Source organism: Patella vulgata, chromosome 7 (genome assembly GCF_932274485.2).
Source record: "Patella vulgata chromosome 7, xgPatVulg1.2, whole genome shotgun sequence".
NCBI lineage: Eukaryota > Metazoa > Mollusca > Gastropoda > Patellidae > Patella > Patella vulgata.
The window spans coordinates 13,316,784-13,335,156 of NC_065885.2; the positions used below are offsets into that span (position 1 = coordinate 13,316,784).

The 18,373-nt window shown below is 37.4% G+C and overlaps 1 protein-coding gene across 1 annotated transcript; it reads left to right on the top strand.

The window, feature by feature from the left end:
* The first annotated feature begins 2,193 nt into the window (after positions 1–2,193).
* LOC126828135 (probable small intestine urate exporter) lies at positions 2,194–17,016 on the top strand. Its single transcript, XM_050557716.2, has 13 exons — positions 2,194–2,306; positions 2,713–3,038; positions 5,230–5,469; positions 6,207–6,294; positions 7,689–7,784; positions 8,868–8,998; positions 9,867–10,016; positions 10,790–10,922; positions 12,287–12,437; positions 13,756–13,846; positions 14,946–15,147; positions 15,871–16,118; positions 16,841–17,016. The coding sequence occupies exons 1-13, from the start codon at positions 2,261–2,263 to the stop codon at positions 17,000–17,002; spliced, it is 2,064 nt and encodes a 687-aa protein (XP_050413673.2). The 5' UTR covers positions 2,194–2,260; the 3' UTR covers positions 17,003–17,016.
* The last annotated feature ends 1,357 nt before the right edge of the window (positions 17,017–18,373 follow it).

The window sequence follows — 18,373 nt, forward strand, 5'->3', positions numbered from 1 at the left end:
AAGCTGTCAGAAGTCAAGGACGTTTACCGTTAACTAAACTTAACTGCCATGGACCTGAGAGTGCATAATGTAAAGCAATGGTTCCCAATCTGTTGTTGGTTGTGACAACGTGTATCCATTTGCTAAGTAATTGGTAGTAGTTATGACTTTGGGATGTAGCTCAGTATACTATTAGTTCAGAATATTTCACGTTATCACAGCATTTTCTGAGTGATCTAAAAATAATGTAGCAGTTCCAAATAAACTATACACGCTGATGAAGGTTCAAACGTTTATTAAAGACTGGCACATTAAGAATATTGACCGTATGTCTTCTGTCGTATATAAAGCAAACCTTAACATCAGTTCCGAAGTTTACTTGAAACTAAATTAAACATGATAAGGGGATTATAGATAAATCTACAAAGATTAACTCTTTGAATAAGAGATGGTCTCAAGACCATTTAAACATCATAATAGGTTAAGCTAACATCTCGTGGGTAATATTTAATAAATGGTGTACCATAAATGACATACGTATACTATATTATGTAAATTAATGTAACATGGCTGTGGTCAGATTCTAAGATATCGATGACGATGAGAGAGACTTGCTACTGGCATGTTAAATTTAAAACATTTATTTTGAACAACAAAAATAACTATACTATATCAGTTGCGACCCCATTCAGGATACCAACATCTGATCGCGACCCCTCGAAGAACGAATCCGATATACAAGTAGGTAGTAGTGAAAATCCCCCCCCTCCCCCCGACAACCCCTTACCCCCACCCCACCCCCATCCCCACCTCACCTGTTTCACTTTCGTGGACGTAAGAGAGAGAGAGAGAGAGAGAGGGGAGAGAGAGAGAGAGAGAGAGAGAGAAAGAGAGAGAGGTTTAACTCCGCAAAAACTATGTCATATCGGGACTAACATATAGTTCAATTTTATTTTAATAATTCGCTTGCGCGTAGGGGTCTTTAGCAGTGGAAGGAAACCAGAGGACCCGGAGAGAACCCACGAGGTTGAACAGGCGACCCTACTCCTTGTCACGTACAGCCGGGGAATCAAAACTACACCAGTTGACTCAATGACATACCTTATGATACAGTGCGCACGTGCTTACTATTGCCCCCCCCCCCCCACATCCCGGGAGTGACAGAAATCACAAATCTTTTGGCCATACACATGGATAGGGTAATAGTTGATGAATTCACACTAACTGTTGGTCATGAATATTCATAAATGTGATGTAATAACAGCTGACTAGTATTATTAAGATATTGAAGGCGATGTTGTTGACAATCCCTTTTTACAACGGCGTGCCCTGAATGAGTTAATTGCGTATGTACTAGTAATCCTTGAAAATATTATTTTCAAATCAAAGTATGTATGTAGTAAACGTATACTACAGCATCAATTATTACAAAAAACCCTTTATATACATGGGGGGGGGGGGGGGTTTGATGGCCGAATGTACGTTGTACGTGACAAGGAGTAGGGTCGCCTGTCCAACCTCGTGGGTTTTCTCCGAGTCCTCCGGCTTCCTCCCACTGCTAAAGACCCCTACGCGCAAGCGCATTATTGAAATAAAATTAAACCATATGTTTGTCCCGAAATGACCTAGTTTGTGTCGAGTGGACGTTAAACCCCATTTCTCTCTCTCTCTCCCTCTCTTTATATACAGGGGTCATATCACACCTTTTCCATATAAACTGCGCTGGCTTCCAATAATTCTTACAATTGAATAAAAATGTATTTAAAAAAAACATTGCACCTGCTTATCTTAGTAATCTTTTAGTTTTTTTAACATCATTGTATGATACCTGTGGCATTCTTCCTATTACGACTGTCCGTTATGCAATGTTTATTGGTCGACTACGAGTTTATATTTACTTATTAAACATAATATTGTCCAGGTATGAAGTAATTTCAATTTGATTTTAAAATAATATACCCATTATATTTAAGTGTTTATATTATAGACCTCTTATGTATTGAAGTTACATCACGAAACTTTAGCTAAGTTTCCCCAAAATTTACCTTAAGAGATTAAGAATACTGTTCATATACACTGAAGTTATTATAAAGAATATTTAACTAATTATAATATTCTATATTATCTTATAATGTATAAACACGAGCGGAACAAATTAAACTCGACATATATAACACTTTATCTTGTTTGAAAATAATCTTAGTCATTCCATCAGCGGATAAACTTTATTTCACCACATTAGAATCCCGACCCCTGATCTCAGAGGAAGCATTGTTTAAAAATGGCCCCTAATTCTAAACCTGGTTTACCAAAGCTAGTTATAAACGGTAAGTGTTATTATATTTTTTATAATTTAATGTGGAATTTTAATTATTGCCTTACAATAGTCATGATAATCATGATAAACTTCATGATAAATTAATTAAAATATGTCGCCATGGCACCGCTATTTGATTGGAAAAGCAATAAGGAGAAAATGAAGTGGATAGCAGGGCGCTCTTTTTATACTGTAGATCTTATATGGCGAATAGTCAAAAAAGCTGAAAAAATGTAACTTAAATTATTCTGACGCATCAGGTGTAGAAAACTGATCTGCTTTTTTGACATTATGGGAAAAGTAAGAAACGGAGCTTTGAATTATAAAGCCCATGATTTAACTAGATTAGCGTTTAATTCATAGACCTTTATTGGTTTGGTTAATTCATCCGATCGGATATATAAATTCAATTTTAGGAAAAAATGAAATCCCCGTGGGAGAAGATGCCGAAGATTCAGCAGTTCCATCAGAACAGGTTAATGCTGTGGATAAGTCTAAAACTGAAGACCCACCACCAACACCACAACCAAAATTACCCACCTTTAAAGAGAAATTATTTTCTTGGCGTTGGCGGATATCTATGATTTTGAGTCTGGGTAATTTTGCCACGATGAATATGCGAGGTGCCATGGCAATGGCTATTGTATGCATGGCTGGTGCTGGCGGCGAAAAAAACACCAGTTCACTCCCGACAAGCAGCAATATGACACCATACTGGAATGAGACCAGACCTCAAGGAAACGTAAGTAAATTTAAAACAATTTAAATTGTAAGTACTGGCGGCGAAAAAAAAACACCAGTTCTCTCCTCACAAGCAGCAATAGGACACCAAACTGGAATCTGACCAGACTTCGAGGGAACGTAAGTAAATTAAAACAATTTAAACAAACTGGGAACGTAAGTAGATTTAAAAGATTTATAAAAACAAACCATAGCCGATTCTGTGTTGGGAAAATTCCTATTGTATCATTTGGCTTAGTAACCAATCATTATAATTATTACGTCATATTTATTGACCAATTAGATAATTGAAAGCCGATACCTAAAGGTAGAAAACGTGTAGCACCATGGGTCTTCTATCAGACGTGGAGAGCGGGCCATTGTTTCCGATCGCCACATCCTACGTATGACCCATGCATCTTTTCTTACTACATATTTTAGTAGCCTTGTGGTCGTCTTGTATTTTCACCTGTCGTCTTTGCTTCCCCTTCACGTTGTGTATTTACTTCTTACTGTTTTCTTAAGACGTTTGTCTTCTCAGTAGTTATAACGATGCAACAGTTCGTTTTTACATTTTATATATCATAGTCGGATACATGGATACAATGGATACAAGCATAGTATAGATTACAGTAATAAAGTCATTCTCAAACACCAGCCAGCCAGACAGCTGCAGCTGGACCGAGTCTGTTGATAGAAATTGCTACATCTTTTCTCTACTGGAATCAAACTGCTGTCTAGGAACTTAGATGGTAATCTCTCCGGAATCAAATGAAATCTGGCTTAAAAGTTTGCCATGATTTCTTTTATAGACCCTATGAACAACACGCACAAAACTAGTGTATTCATGACCCTGAACCTGTGCAATTACTGATATGACTGGTCCCTTAAACCAAATGATGCAATAGGTAAATTTCCAATCACATGTATTTTGTTGACACATAGAACCACCTATGTTTTGGCTCTATAACTCTTTTTATGTGTCAACCCGTCACTTATATTTTTAGTGCCCCTTTAGCACAATTGGTCAAAGACATTACCATCATTAATTATAAGAGCAAAAATTCTAGCAATATTAATACAAACGATCAGAGCACCGGCCGTTCGACAGAGGAGACATATATTGAGAGATAGATACCTCTGAGGTTCAAGTGACACCATCTGGGTTGAGTAGACTCCATTGATTCGTAGGAGAGTCATATGATGTAGTGTGTTCCGTCAGTAGTCTCGATTTGCAAATTAGGGTGTGGAGAGAAGGACATGTTAATTTTAAGTATTGTAATGTAACTTAAGCATATAACCTATGTATCCATTTCTTGATATAAAATGTAGAAACGAACTGATGCATTGTTACTTCTGGTAGATAAACGTCTTAACGGCTGAAATAAAAATAGATACACAACGCGAGTCCTAACAGTAATCTGTTATGGATCTTGTTGGTGAAATACCCATATCTGTAGATTAATGTAAACCATATTGACTGACATGAGTAATTTCCTTTCAATAAGCAACAACAGGACATTATATGTGAATGAGAGCAATAATCAAGGAAACTAAAGTACATTTGATAAACAAGTTAAAGTTATATATGGACCTAGTAATTCTCCCCCATTGATGTCAATGTTAAATTTCAAGATATTTCTTTGGCCTATCACATGCTTATAAACATTCAGATGATCTTAATCGTTATAAACACAATAATATAGCTCTTATCTCTCATCTGACAAAAAGATCCCCGTCAAAAGAATCTTTAGGTTATGATTTAATTCATTTTTGATTACCGCTATAAAATATTCACCAAAACTACAAAAATTGCCGTGTCAGAGAGAAACTGCATTACTAGTCCGAATCATGAGGTATTAGAATTATCTCACTTTTAACGCGGTTTTCAGCAATCGCCACTGACGGGTGTCGATGTGATAGAAAGATATGCATACCCTATCAAGAACATATTTTAACAGCTAACTTCCTGTGAGTGGGTGACGAAATTAAATGGCTTTTAGCACATCACCCGTCTTGCAGACCTCGTTCGTTTGTCATATCCAGAGGATAATGAAGAATCAGATAGTGTATATTGTGTATGTACTATGTGATATTTGGTTATAATTTTAGGTGATTGAGCAGCTTGTAGCTCATCTGTTTTCGACTGTCTTATCTGGAGGAGCAGCAGATAATGTATATTCTGTATATGTTATATTTTGTTATAATTTTAGTTGAATGAATATGAGTTTGACTGGGATAGATCTATACGGGGTACTATACTCTCTGCTACCATGTACTGTGGATTTTTTGCACCATTCCTCGGCGGACTATTATCCCAGAAATTTGGTGCAAGATTAGTTGTGGGTATTGCGATGATGGCAGCCGGTATCTCGTGTCTGTTGATACCAGAGATGACAAGATTGCATGTCTATGCATTGGTTACTCTTAGGTTCTTCCTGGGAGTTTTTACGGTTAGTTTGTTTTTTTTTTTTTTTTTGTGACATTTCCGGATTAATCCATGTTTATTAGTCAGGCATCTCAGAGATGGATATTTGAGATGGATGTGGAAGTTCCGGGAAAAGAGCCAATTTTCCGCAGATGCTACCTATTACCTTTTGCTACAGCTCCCCGTTATTGATAGGCACCATTTCTCTAAATATATGTTCGCTGTAATAGTAGGCAGAGAGAGAAAAATGGAGTTTATCGTCCACTCGACACAAACTAGGCCATTTCCGGACTAACATATGGTTCTTTTTTATTTCAATAATTCGCTTGTGCATAGGGATCTTTAGCAGTGGGAGGAAACCGGAAGACCCGGAGAAAGCCCACGAGATTGGACAAGCGACCCTACTCCTTGTCACGTACAACCGGGGAATCGAAACCCTGCCAGTTGACTCAATGACAGACCTTGTGATACAACGCGCATTTTATTATTTAATTAATTCGCTTGTGCATAGGGGCCTTTAGCAGTGGGAGGAAACCGGAGGATAGGCGACCCTACTCCTTGTCACGTACAACCGGAGAATCAAAACCACGCCAGTTGACTCAATGACAGATCTTGTGATACAACGCGCACGAGCTAACTATTCGGCCATCCAACCTCCAGACCACTTAGGATCGCAAGAATTTTACCAAATATCTGAAAACTCAAGAGTAACAAATGAAAGGTGTGTTATTTATGAATAAAACAATTTATACAATATTCTAGGTTAGTAATATTGCAGCTTTCCAAGATATCTGGTCTCAGTGGGCTCCACAGTTAGAACGAGTTACTCTCGTGTCATTCAGTATATCGGGTAAGCATAACTATAGTCTCGAGCACCCCAGGCATAATTGTTTTCACTTCAACTACAACGCATTTGGGTCTGGACAAAATGGAGATCGTGCATTGTTGCTGGTTGTCCAAGTGCGCATATAGGTCACACCCTGATGTGAAATGTTGTCTCAGTCAACTGTTAACATAGTCTATTATCATTTGAAAAATTGCATTTCCATTGTTCTTAATTTTTTGTTCATATTAGTGAAAACAATGAAATCAGAAAAAGCTAAAAACAGTGCAATATTTGACAAGGGATTTAATGACTCATAATTTCAACAAGTTCAGATTCATAATCTGATCAAGTTCAGACTCATAATCTCAACAAGTTCAGACAGTTCCTTGAAATGGTGAACAACCAAACTAAGAAACACACTCCGCTACTAGGGGACAGGCAGTGACTGTCGGAAAAATAACCCTCTAGTGGCATTTAGCTATTGGAAAGACTACAAAACTAACACAGTTATAGTGGACAACAATTACTGGTTTATTATACACAAGAGAGAGAGAGAGAGAGAAATGGGGTTTAACGCCCACTCGAAACAAACTAGGTCATTTCGGGACTAACACATGGTTTCAATTTTATTTCAATCATTAGCTTGCGCGTAGGGGTCTTTAGCAGTGGGAGGAAACCGGAGGACCCGGAGAAAACCCACGAGGTTGGACAGGCGACCCTACTCCTTGTCACGTACAACCGGGGAATCGAAACCCCGCCAGTTGACTCAATGACAGACCGTATGATACAGCGCGCGCGTGCTAACCATTCGGCCACCCAACCCCCCTATTATACACAAGAACGTTTCAATAAGTATCCTCTTGTTATGAAATCTCCATACGCTCAAAGACACAGAATTTTGGCAATGACATCCAATAGACCATTGATAGTAACTGATTTACCTAAACCGTAATTAGATGTGTTTAATTAAAGATACATTATGGGTTAATTCGATAACGAGTTGGCAGTTCTGACTATAATAGTTAAAAACTAGATAATGTAAAGGCAATTTGCTGAGAATTTCATTCAAATTGATCCACTATGAACCGAAGACCAAGCGTTTGAAATTTCCGCCTAGCCTATATCCTCATTACTAAAGTCAGTATGATAAACAGCATAGTCTCGATTATCCATTTAATCGTTAAATCGTGAAGGAAAGTTATGCAGTAAATCGGATCATAATCCACTTTAAGATCGCAGGCTAGCGATGCCATTTAGAGTTGATTATGGTCTGGATAGGTTAATTAATATCTAATTAATAATTTAGATAACATTTCAGGCCTAAAGAAAGACCTGGAATAGACAGATTTATGTCTTGCATAATGTATGTTTAATTAATTAATACCCGAACTTTAACTTGTCGTCCTTTTTATTTACAGGAGTAAATTTCGCCAACATGTTCTCGTCATTGGTCTCTGGTTTTCTCTGTACAATACCGTATGATAATGGTTGGCCGTTTGTATTTTATTTATTTGGTAAGTGAAGTACACTTAAATTATTTATAATTACATTTGATGACCCATTAATATCATCTCCCAAATTTTCTTAGGCTTCTTTATCAAACAATTGGGTATATTTAACTCCACAACCATATTGTTATTAACTGATACAGGATTTGCATGAGTTAAGAGTAGAACATATTTTTCTACAAATTTATTGATTCTTACAAACTTCCAACTTTCTCAAATACAAAGTTTAAAAACTATAATTCTTAAACTATTTGGCATAGAAGAAATAACTTTGGTTTACAGTAAGTGCTGTTATAGAGGGATAAACAAAATGCCATTATTCCTAAAGTATTGCAAGTACAGGAGCTTAAACTATTAGAAATTCAAAATTAAAGATTATGAAAGATTGAATAAAGAGTTGGAAGTTCTCACTGTAATAGATGAAGTAAAGGGGTATGCGGAAAATTCCCGTCAAATTGTTTTACTCTAAGCCGAGAAAACATTATTTTAAATTCACTGTAGCCGAGATTGTCATTGTTGCCACTGTCACGATAACTAACAAAGTCTCCATTATCCACATTATCCACATCAACGGACGTTAAACAGCAGATCGAATTCAAATCCAATGAAAATCGAACACATGAGATGGCATCGAGAGTTGATTATGTTTTTTATGTTGATAAAAGTCTAATTATTAATTTAAGTAACATTTTAGGCCTAAGAAAGACCTGCAATTGGTAGATTTACCTCTTGCATAATGTATGTTTAATATCCATGTTCGACGTTTTGTATGATAGAAGAGATAAATGATGAGGAATAATAGTAATTACCTCTTTAATCAACTTTGAATCCCCGGGTGTACGTGACGAGGAGTAGGGTCGCCTGTTCAACCTCGTGGGTTTTCTCCGGGTCCTCCGGTTTCCTCACACTGCTAAAGACCCTTACGCGCAAGCGAATTGTTGAAATAAAATTAAAAACCAAATGTTAGTCCCGAAATGACCTATTTTGTGTCGAGTGGACGTTAAACCCCATCTCTCTCTCTCTCTCTCTCTCTCTCTCTCTCTCTCTCTCTCTTTAATAGGCTTTAAAGTATATATTGGTATATTACAGGTGGCACGACCGTATTGTGGAGTATTCTATGGATGGTGTTTGTATATAACACACCGGAAGAACATCCATTTATATCAGAGGCTGAGAAGCAATATATCAAAGAGAATAGAACCGGTATGGGCAATAAGAAGGTAAAACGATTGCTCCATCACGGTAAAGTTAGCATAATTAAAAGATAATGTTCAATGCTATTCGTTAACTTGTGCACAGATCTCGGCTCAGTGACAACATCGTCCACAGATTTTGACTTAGTATTGTCCATTTAGTCCACAAATTTCGACTTATTATTTATTTATTTATTATTCTAAGAAACAGATACATTCATGGCAAAAATACAAAATGGTTGAATTATGATATGTCATGAATAATCTGTTTCTTAAGGAAAACCCATGAAAACAGCACAAATTACACAATGTACACTGTAACAGCATTTTGTCTATTTAGTTCATGTAGTCCACAATATCGTCCATTTAGCACACAGATCTTGACCCAATCGGACTTTATTCGCTTGTGTATCTTGTCCAATTTCAAAGACCACTTAACATCGCGATTTAGCTTATTTAATACGAAATGCCACGGTATGTTGTTGTTTTATAGGACAATCGGAGGAAAGAAGAGGAATAAACATCAATCTGATTAAAACACAGATCCTATTTCGTTCCGTTTTTTTATAGTTCAGAATTTCGATTTACTTGTCTTTACTATACTAGGACTTGGAAGAGTTTTTATATAACTCGCGTTCTGGATGATGTGAAGGATTAGCCAATGAAACGGTCTGTTACGGCGAGTTCTTGGCGTGAGGTACACGGAACTGTGGTTAATCAATAGGTCAAAAGCCACTCGTATGACCTCTGACGCGACCTTCCACTGCAACCGATCAGATCTCCATGTAGTGTAGGTCATCGAAAGTATAAAAAACGAAACGAAATATATATATGTATTTTAATCAGATTGAATAAACATTGGTTATTGTGTCATTATCTTTTTTTGTATTTACAGAAAGTAAGTCCACCATGGTGTAAACTTCTCACATCTCGAGCAGTATGGGCGTTTGTGTTTGTTCAGACCTGTAACATGTGGTGTGCTGTCACGTTATTTCTGTATTTACCAGTGTATCTTAACAGTATCCTGGGATTCCCCATTGACGTGGTAGGTTATTTCTATATTTACCAGTGAATCTTGACAGTATCCTGAGTTTATCTATTGGCGTGGTAGGTTATTTCTGGATTTACCAGTGTATCTTGACAGTATCCTGGGATTCGCTATTGACGTGGTAGGTTATTTATATATTTACCAGTGAATCTTAATAGTATCCTGAGTTTATCTATTGGCGTGGTAGGTTATTTCTGTATTTACCAGTGAATGTATCTTTACAGTATCCTGGGTTTATCTTGACGTGGTAGGTTGTTTCTTTATTTACCAGTGTATGTTAACAGTATCCTGGGTTTATCTATTGGTGTGGTAGGTTATTTCTATATTGACTCCTGTATCTTAATAGTACCCTGGGTTTATCTATTGACGTGGTAGGTTATTTGTATATTTACCAGTGTATGTTAACAGTATCCCGAGTTTATCTATTGACGTCGTACTTTATTTCTATAGACCGAGTTCCTGTCCTTCATATTGATACTAACGGATTCTACAACTACAACTTCCATGGCCGACATGACGATTTCAGATAACGAAATGTTTGTTAAGCAAGAAAAGTCAGTGTGACATAGTAGGGTTAGGCGAGTTTATAAGCTGTTGTGCGAATTAATGGACTATAATCCGACAGTAAGTTTAGAAACTGACAATATTCCATTTCAGGGTGTTACATAGCTTTGATTGTAAATTGACCATGGTTTTAACATTGTCTTGTAAAACAAATCACCATATAGAATAGGAATGGAAATATTTTGTTGTTTGTCTATTTATTCCAGACTGGCCTGTTATTATCAATACCTTTTATGTGTAGATTTTTTGGATCCTTATTTTGGGGATATATATCAGATCTGCTTCTCAGGAAGACCAAGTTAGGTGTAACTAAAATCAGAAAAATTATCCAGACTATTGGTAAGTAAAATTGTCAAATAAAATCATGCTATGTATTTAAAAACAGTAATCTTTTGAAAAAATATTGGTAATTAGAATTTAGGTAGTTTAAAGCGATAGGTGTATTTATTAATTCTATTTAAAATATGGTAAAATAAAGTCTTAAAACACATGAAAACTCTACAGTCCTACATTTTATTGTTAAATAAAAAAAACATTAATTATATAATTCACTATTCTCAGTTGAAAAATTGAATAATAAATCATTTTCAATTTGAAACGCAAACATTGTGGTTTGAAATTTGTTTTTTTTTTCGGGGGGGGGGGGGGGGGGGAAAGAATTGAAAACAAGGGAGGTAATTTGCGATTATGATATTATTAGAACAATATCAGAATGAATCCTATGATTGTATAATAGTGAATTGACAAGCTGTTATGAAATAAAATACAGAAATGATCGTGTTTTGACTTTCTTAGATAATATGCAACTATTTCTTTAAAAGACCATTGTGCGAGAGTAACAGGCCAGTTTAATATCGCTACAGTTTGTTTTAGTCAGTTCAAACGATAATCTTTGAATATTTTAAATGTTTAAATTAATGGCTTTTCCAGACACAAAAGGTGAACAGTACGTGCTCGTAATTCACTCACCAGTAAGCACTCTTGAATTACTAAAGAACTATCTACAAAGACAAAACTACTCTCAAGCATTCTACTCTTGCCTTGCAAATACATTTTCCTAATGCAAACAAATCAAAGCTACACATGTAATGGAATGGGGTTACGACAAACTCTTATTTTGATTTCTAACAATCACAGGACACTTTTCCTTGATAGACCCTGCACCACTGACAAGGTGAAACACGAGGAACTTTCACAGTAAACATTGGTTAGAAACGTAAGACGTCAAATCGGGTTCCTATGTGTATATGTAATACCCCCGTCAGACCGGGGCGGCGTCCTTACTTCGCTGCTATGGCGACGGAAAATGGTTTTAGAGCGCTTTAAGATTGCCATAAGGGTGGTGGAAACGCCAGCTATCGTGCTGTGGTCACCATTGTCACCAATGATCGCCGAGTCACGGCGTTTGTTTTGAGCATGTTCAAAACAAACGCCAAGGTTCTGCGATCTGAACTGGAAAGCTATGAGAACACGACCTTTTTTGAAGATTTTAATTTTTGGGGACATTTTTGAGCGTTGTGTTCACGTTTGTCGGCGACCTTGTGCATTTTCTGGTCACCGTACGGTCGCAGCAGCGCAGTAAGGACGCGACCCCGGTCTGGCGGGGGCATTAATGAGCATGAGGTGAATTATCAGACTTATGAAGATACTAACATGATTCTTTACGAAGCGTCTTTCTATTTAATATTCTGTATTTTTTATAGGTTTTACAACCAGTGCGACGACAGCAGGCTTACTAACATTTATACCAGAAGACTATCGAACGGTCGCCATTGCTGTAATTGCTATCCTGATGTTCTTCCAATCGGCATCAATGGCGTCATCCGCTATAATCCCTCTAGACATCGCACCAAGGTTAGCTTTAAGTTATATAATGATCTGTGTTGATCTCCCGTCATGACTCCATTACCGCCATCCAATATTCTCATACGGGCGGGCGTTATACTGGAATAGGTAGGGAGACTTCGTGGTGGCGCCACAGTGACGAAACTTAACACCTACGCAACATTTACGGCAGATGACGCAACCATAGCATCACTCTGGTGCCAACCCAGTTTCGCCGCAAGGGGTTTTAGACGGTCGGTTGCGGCAAAGAGTAAGGCAAACATACCCCAAGTACTCCGGCAGCTGATGCGTCATATCTCACAACACTGTGTTACTTATAGAAATAGAAATCTTTATATATTTCAATGGCGTAAGTATTTGCGTCACCTTTACGATAACGCGGATTTTGGCAAAACCTTCAAAAACGACACAGCTTTTGCGACACCCCTGTGTCACCCAACTACGGACCCATGCCTTTCGCCACCTTGGTCTCACACAGCGCACATTTACATACGCAAATATTTAAGCTAGAGCATATGTCGAAAAGTGAGGCACTCCTTTGAGCCAGACTATATTGAATCAAATGTTCTACTGGCAGGTCTCTGAAAGTCTGACAAGTCTAGAAACGGGGTTGCTGTCAAATTAAAAACAAAACCACGGATTTTGTCTAATATTTTCATATGGAATTACCTTAAGGCTCTTATTCTCTTAAAGATATATATATTTTTGATATTGCCTTCATCAGTGCCGCTCACTACACTCTGACTGAATCAAGTCTAGAGTCGTGTCCTATATTGTCTCGGTATCCCCAGTGGTATCATTACCTTCTACTCCACTAACCAACAGGTCCATTCACAGGGGAGACACGTATTCAAAGTACCCGCTGTGTATAATTGTCTAACTTTGTCGAAAAATCAAAAACTTCGATAAGTAGAAATACAGTGAGGGAAGTAACTCGCATCTTGTTCCAACAATCTGATTAGCTGTTATACACTTTGCTTTGTTTTATGACATCTTTTTTTTTGGTGTGTATGTCAAGGGTGTGATATAAAATGTCTTGCAAACATTCTCATAACCGGGTGTCGCTATTTTGTTGAAAACGTAAATAATAACGCTAAGACTGGTTTGTAAACTGCTGTTTGATTGGTTCGTAGCATCCATCTACGCGGCCAATGGAATCATCAAGGGCAGATAATTTGAATTCGTGAATGAACCCAGGGGTTAGTGAAGTCGAACGGAATGACACCCCCTGGGTTTACCGAAGATGAAATTATCCATAATTTAAACTCCACCGTTTAATATAAGCAGTTTCTTAAATCTAGTTGTTTTGTTGTTTTTTGTGTTAAAGGTATGCTGGTATTATAACTGGTGGCTTCGTTGTGATGGGGTCTGTTCTGGGTATATTAGCGCCAATGGTAACATCCATGTTAATCTATGGTGTAAGTATTATATAAATCCTGAAACAGCTGTGAATAAATAATATAGTTGCCTACCTTATATAATCTGCCTACGTCAGTTTATGACAACAAATACATTCGTACATTGTTATGTACCGCGTGTAGATGCAATTTATAGACATCCAAAAACAGTGAAGAAATGGTCTCCAAGGGCTAAACCGTGAAGACAGTTTTCTTCCGTCATTATACTTCGCTGCTCTGAGGTAGACCTGCTTTTCCCTCACGACTGTGTTTACCTGTTGAAGTTCAAATGACTGCATATTTTAGATTAAAGTAGCTAAGTCTCTAACACAATATCGTCCAAAGTTTTCGACATTGAAAACACAAATTATTTGTCACTTTAAATCAACATTGATGTTGTGATCTTACCGGGAAAGGGTGAGCTTCTGATATCCAATATTTAAGACAAAATAAACATTTTACCATTGGTACACGATAATGCGTTTCAGCGTCATTTGTAACAAGGGACTCGAAGAACGAGGCTTAACATAATCCACAAGTCATGTCTAACTGTGACGGCATATTCTTATCTGGGGAGCATGCACAATAGATACTATCGATGTAGATTGGAATAACCAGGCGCTAGAGGTTGCCATTCCATTGAGACTTATAGCGTATTTCGCCGAACATAACTGATTTGAAGTTAGAGTAAAAAGGGAAACGATTGAATGTAAATCAGTTTATATACATTCATATTACATTATTTTATGCGTTGCGACCCATTTGTGTCAATGTCTAGGTCCAAGATATTAGCGACTTAGCTCCTTTAAACCATAGAAACAGACACTGCATATATTTTTATTCGTGTAGCAATAGTAAAATGATTATTTTGTCTTATATATTGGATATTAGAAAGCCCATCTTTTCCCGGTAAGATCACCACATTTATGTTGATTTAAATTGACAAATAATTCGTGTTTTCAATGTCGAAGACTTTGGATGATATTAAGTTAGAGACTTAGCTACTTCAAGGTAAATATTGAGGGAAAGAAACGCACGGGAATTCAAGTTCCTATCAACATTATCCTTTTGTTATTTTAAGACCAACATATGGTTATTGATGTTACTATGTAACTTACAGGGTACGCGAGAAGTAGAATGGAGAATTGTGTTTTTTATTCTGGCTGGTTTCTACACTACTGGTATGCTGACATTCAATATAATGGGTAGTGCTGAATTACAAAGTTGGGCAGATGAAAAGTCAAATCAAGAAATTGGCGACGAAGACGTGGAGGATAAAGATGTTAATGGTGATGGTTTGGATAATATGGCTTTTGAAATAGGTATAACATGTCTTATATCGCCACACCTATAGTATGAAAATGCAAATAAACTTTATTCGTGTCATCCGAACGATTAGACGCTGTCCCGTGTCATTCCCACGATCCTGCACACTGACAAGGGGAAAACCACTCCATATATTTTTCGAACTTCACCGGAAACCATCCGAGACCTAGCTCCTGGTTAACGAGATAGTATCTTCATCGATAATCAGTGTATAAACGGGATCTCATTCAAACGTACAGACGCTGTTCCGTGCCATTCCGTATTATCTTGCACCACTGATAAGACGGGAATCACCTGGAAGAATCCCCAGACCTCGTGAGTAAAGAGGCAGCCTCTTCATCAATATTCACTTGATACTTAAGATGTAGACGGATCAGATTAAACTAAATCAATTTTGCGAAATGACAAGAAATTTTTTAGTTGTTGGTTCTGAGAAGGAAGATTTTTTTCTCTTCTTTAGACCTTAGCTGATTACCTGTGACTTGAAATTTGTAAATCTCACATTTTTCACTCTCATATGCAAGCTTTGGAACAAGACATTGCCAGATGGTACTAAGTCTTAACTAGAGCGAGTTACAACGAAACGAACATTTTGGGAAAAATTAGAGCCCAGCAAAGAGACCAGAATTAACGATGAAGTCAATGGCAGAATCATGTTTTGGTCGAACCTAATTACCCTTTGTTTTATGATATAATATATATTTTTTATTTTAATATAGATATACCGTCATCTGATGGGATGAGGAAAGACAAAGGAGAATCAAATGGATCAGTAAGGCGTATAAGAACGATTAGTACGACTACGGGTTGTAGCAGTGGTCCGAGAACAGCCGAAGTCTCTGTTGCCATTGTTCAGCCTTCAGTATTTGGAACTCCACAGATGGTGATGAAGTTTAAACAACCCATACAAACACCCAAGTCACCACAGTCAGCTGTAGACAAATCGCCCTTCTTCACACAGCCAATGGTAAATATAAATATACATCGATGAAATAAGGAAATTAAATGAAATGGAGTTTCACGTCGTGCACTTCTGCACACGCATTCAATAAAGCTGGGAATGGAGTCATCTGTGGGGGATATGTTGCACTACTGGTAGGATGGCTCTTATATCCATTTCCATCTGGGTTTAGTTGTCCCTCCGTAAGACTTGTGCATTTCTTTTACCTGTCCTCCGTCCTGCACCACTGACAAGGCAAGTCCAGACTAGCAAATCCCCCGTGGGTCATTCTTGGCCACACCAACCTAGCCATCGTAGCTCCCTTGCTTATGCTAGGTTCGAAGTATCACGATTCGAAGTGCTACGATTGAAGTCGTGGTTTTAATCGTGGAGTAATGGAATAATAGTGGTGATCCTATCGGGTCTTATCATATATTGAGACCAGTCGTAGCAATCGTGATGATCGTATCGAAACGTGAGACCAGTCGTATCAATCGTGATGATCGTATCGAAACTTATCCCACCGTAGCAGATCGTGGACTCAATAAAGACAATCGTATCGTAACGCATCGCACGAGAATGGGAATCTGACATGAAACATGTTCCCTCGGAGTTAATAATGTCACTCTTTAAAACCCCAGATTGATTTTTTAAATCTAAACAATACCTCATCAATATATATATAACTACTTATGTCGTCTGTGCCCTGGAACTTATTCCACTTCGTTTAATTAATTATTTATTTTCAGGTTCATGCTAATGCTTCACCCAACTGCGAGAAACGAGCAAACGGTCTAGATATAACGTCATCAGTTATACCGCTAGATACAGATAAGAGGCCTATGGATTACAACCAATCACAGATTAATACTGACCATGTACCCGATGAAACTTATAAGACACACCTTTAGTCTTTTTATTTTAATCAATTTTTATGCATATTTTATAGTATTTATTTCTTGATAAAATTATAAAACAAAACATTGTTCATTTGGAGTTTGTATTTATTGATGGTGTTTTGTCATTCCAATGGACCAAGATGGCTAAGTGAGTAAGACCCTGGCTCGCTAGCCAGGTGGTCGCGGGTTCGATCCTGGCGTTGGCCAAGAAAGTTTATCGGGATTTTCCGGAGTGGTTACCCCTTGTCCGTGGTGCAGGACGGAGAGCTTGACAAGGACAGCTGTCTAGTCGTTCTGATGGTACGAAAAACCGTAGCCCCGTGTACACATTGGCGTGCACCTAAAAGATCCTTTGGCAGTTGGAATTAGATAAAAGGGTAGGCTATAGCGCCGAGGTCCTGGCAAAAATTCCCTCATAGCACATTGCATGGCATATGCTCGTATAGCCCAGTCGGAGCAGAACAGTAGGACGTTAAACCCCATTTCTGATGACACTAGTATGTCTAAGGCCAAGTGTTATATAATAATGGTTACCCTAGCAACGATGTAGAGGTTTTGATGATGGTATTGACATAAATTTACAATTTGACTTGGAACGGGGCCCAGCAAAGGTACAATTAACAAGTTACTGATTATATACCTTGTTGCGTCATAATGTCCCAAGAGTTGAAAAATTGATAATTATCATATACATATATTGCCAATGATATTCGCTTCAATTTAATCCAGGTGCTAAAACAAAAGTAGAATGTAGTAGATAATGTATGAATCTCTGTGGGGGTAAAGAGTATATATTTGGTTGTCCTTATTAAATCAAAACATAGAAATATACGTCTACAATCAAAATTAAACCATAGAGGTATATACACCTTCACGAATTAAACAGATATTTAGCCATGTTGTTCGACATCAATGGCGACACGTGATAGTTGACGTCACATATTTAGAAACTCGTTTATTGCGTCGTGTTGATAGCCCACCTTTTTTAATTCGACATCCAGTAAGCCTCTTATATATAGTTATTCTATCCGATGTTTCCTTAAAAATCTATATTTCAAATAATTGCCTTCCTTGATAATTGTCAAGTAAAAAAAGAAAATTTCTTAGCGCATCGACCAATATGAACAACCATCGAATATCAGATTGATTATTTGATCGAAAGACATTGATACAATTTTCAGAAGGATTTAATCGATCTAAGTATTTCATTATAGTGTTCTTCCTATATTTTACTTGTATAATATATATATTTTGTAGTTGAGGAGTGACTTGCTAAAATTCTCACTTTAAAATGCCATTGCATTTCAAATGATTTTGAACTTATCCTGATATTACATGTATATATGTCTTTGTAGCTTAGGAGGGACTTATGGAAGATTAGTT

Coding starts and splice junctions, on each gene's coding strand:
- LOC126828135 (XM_050557716.2), top strand. CDS start 2,261: ATGGCCCCTAATTCTAAACCTGGTTTACCAAAGCTAGTTATAAACG. Junction 2,307..2,712: donor ACCAAAGCTAGTTATAAACG/GTAAGTGTTATT, acceptor ATTCAATTTTAG/GAAAAAATGAAATCCCCGTG. Junction 6,295..7,688: donor CGTGTCATTCAGTATATCGG/GTAAGCATAACT, acceptor TTTTATTTACAG/GAGTAAATTTCGCCAACATG.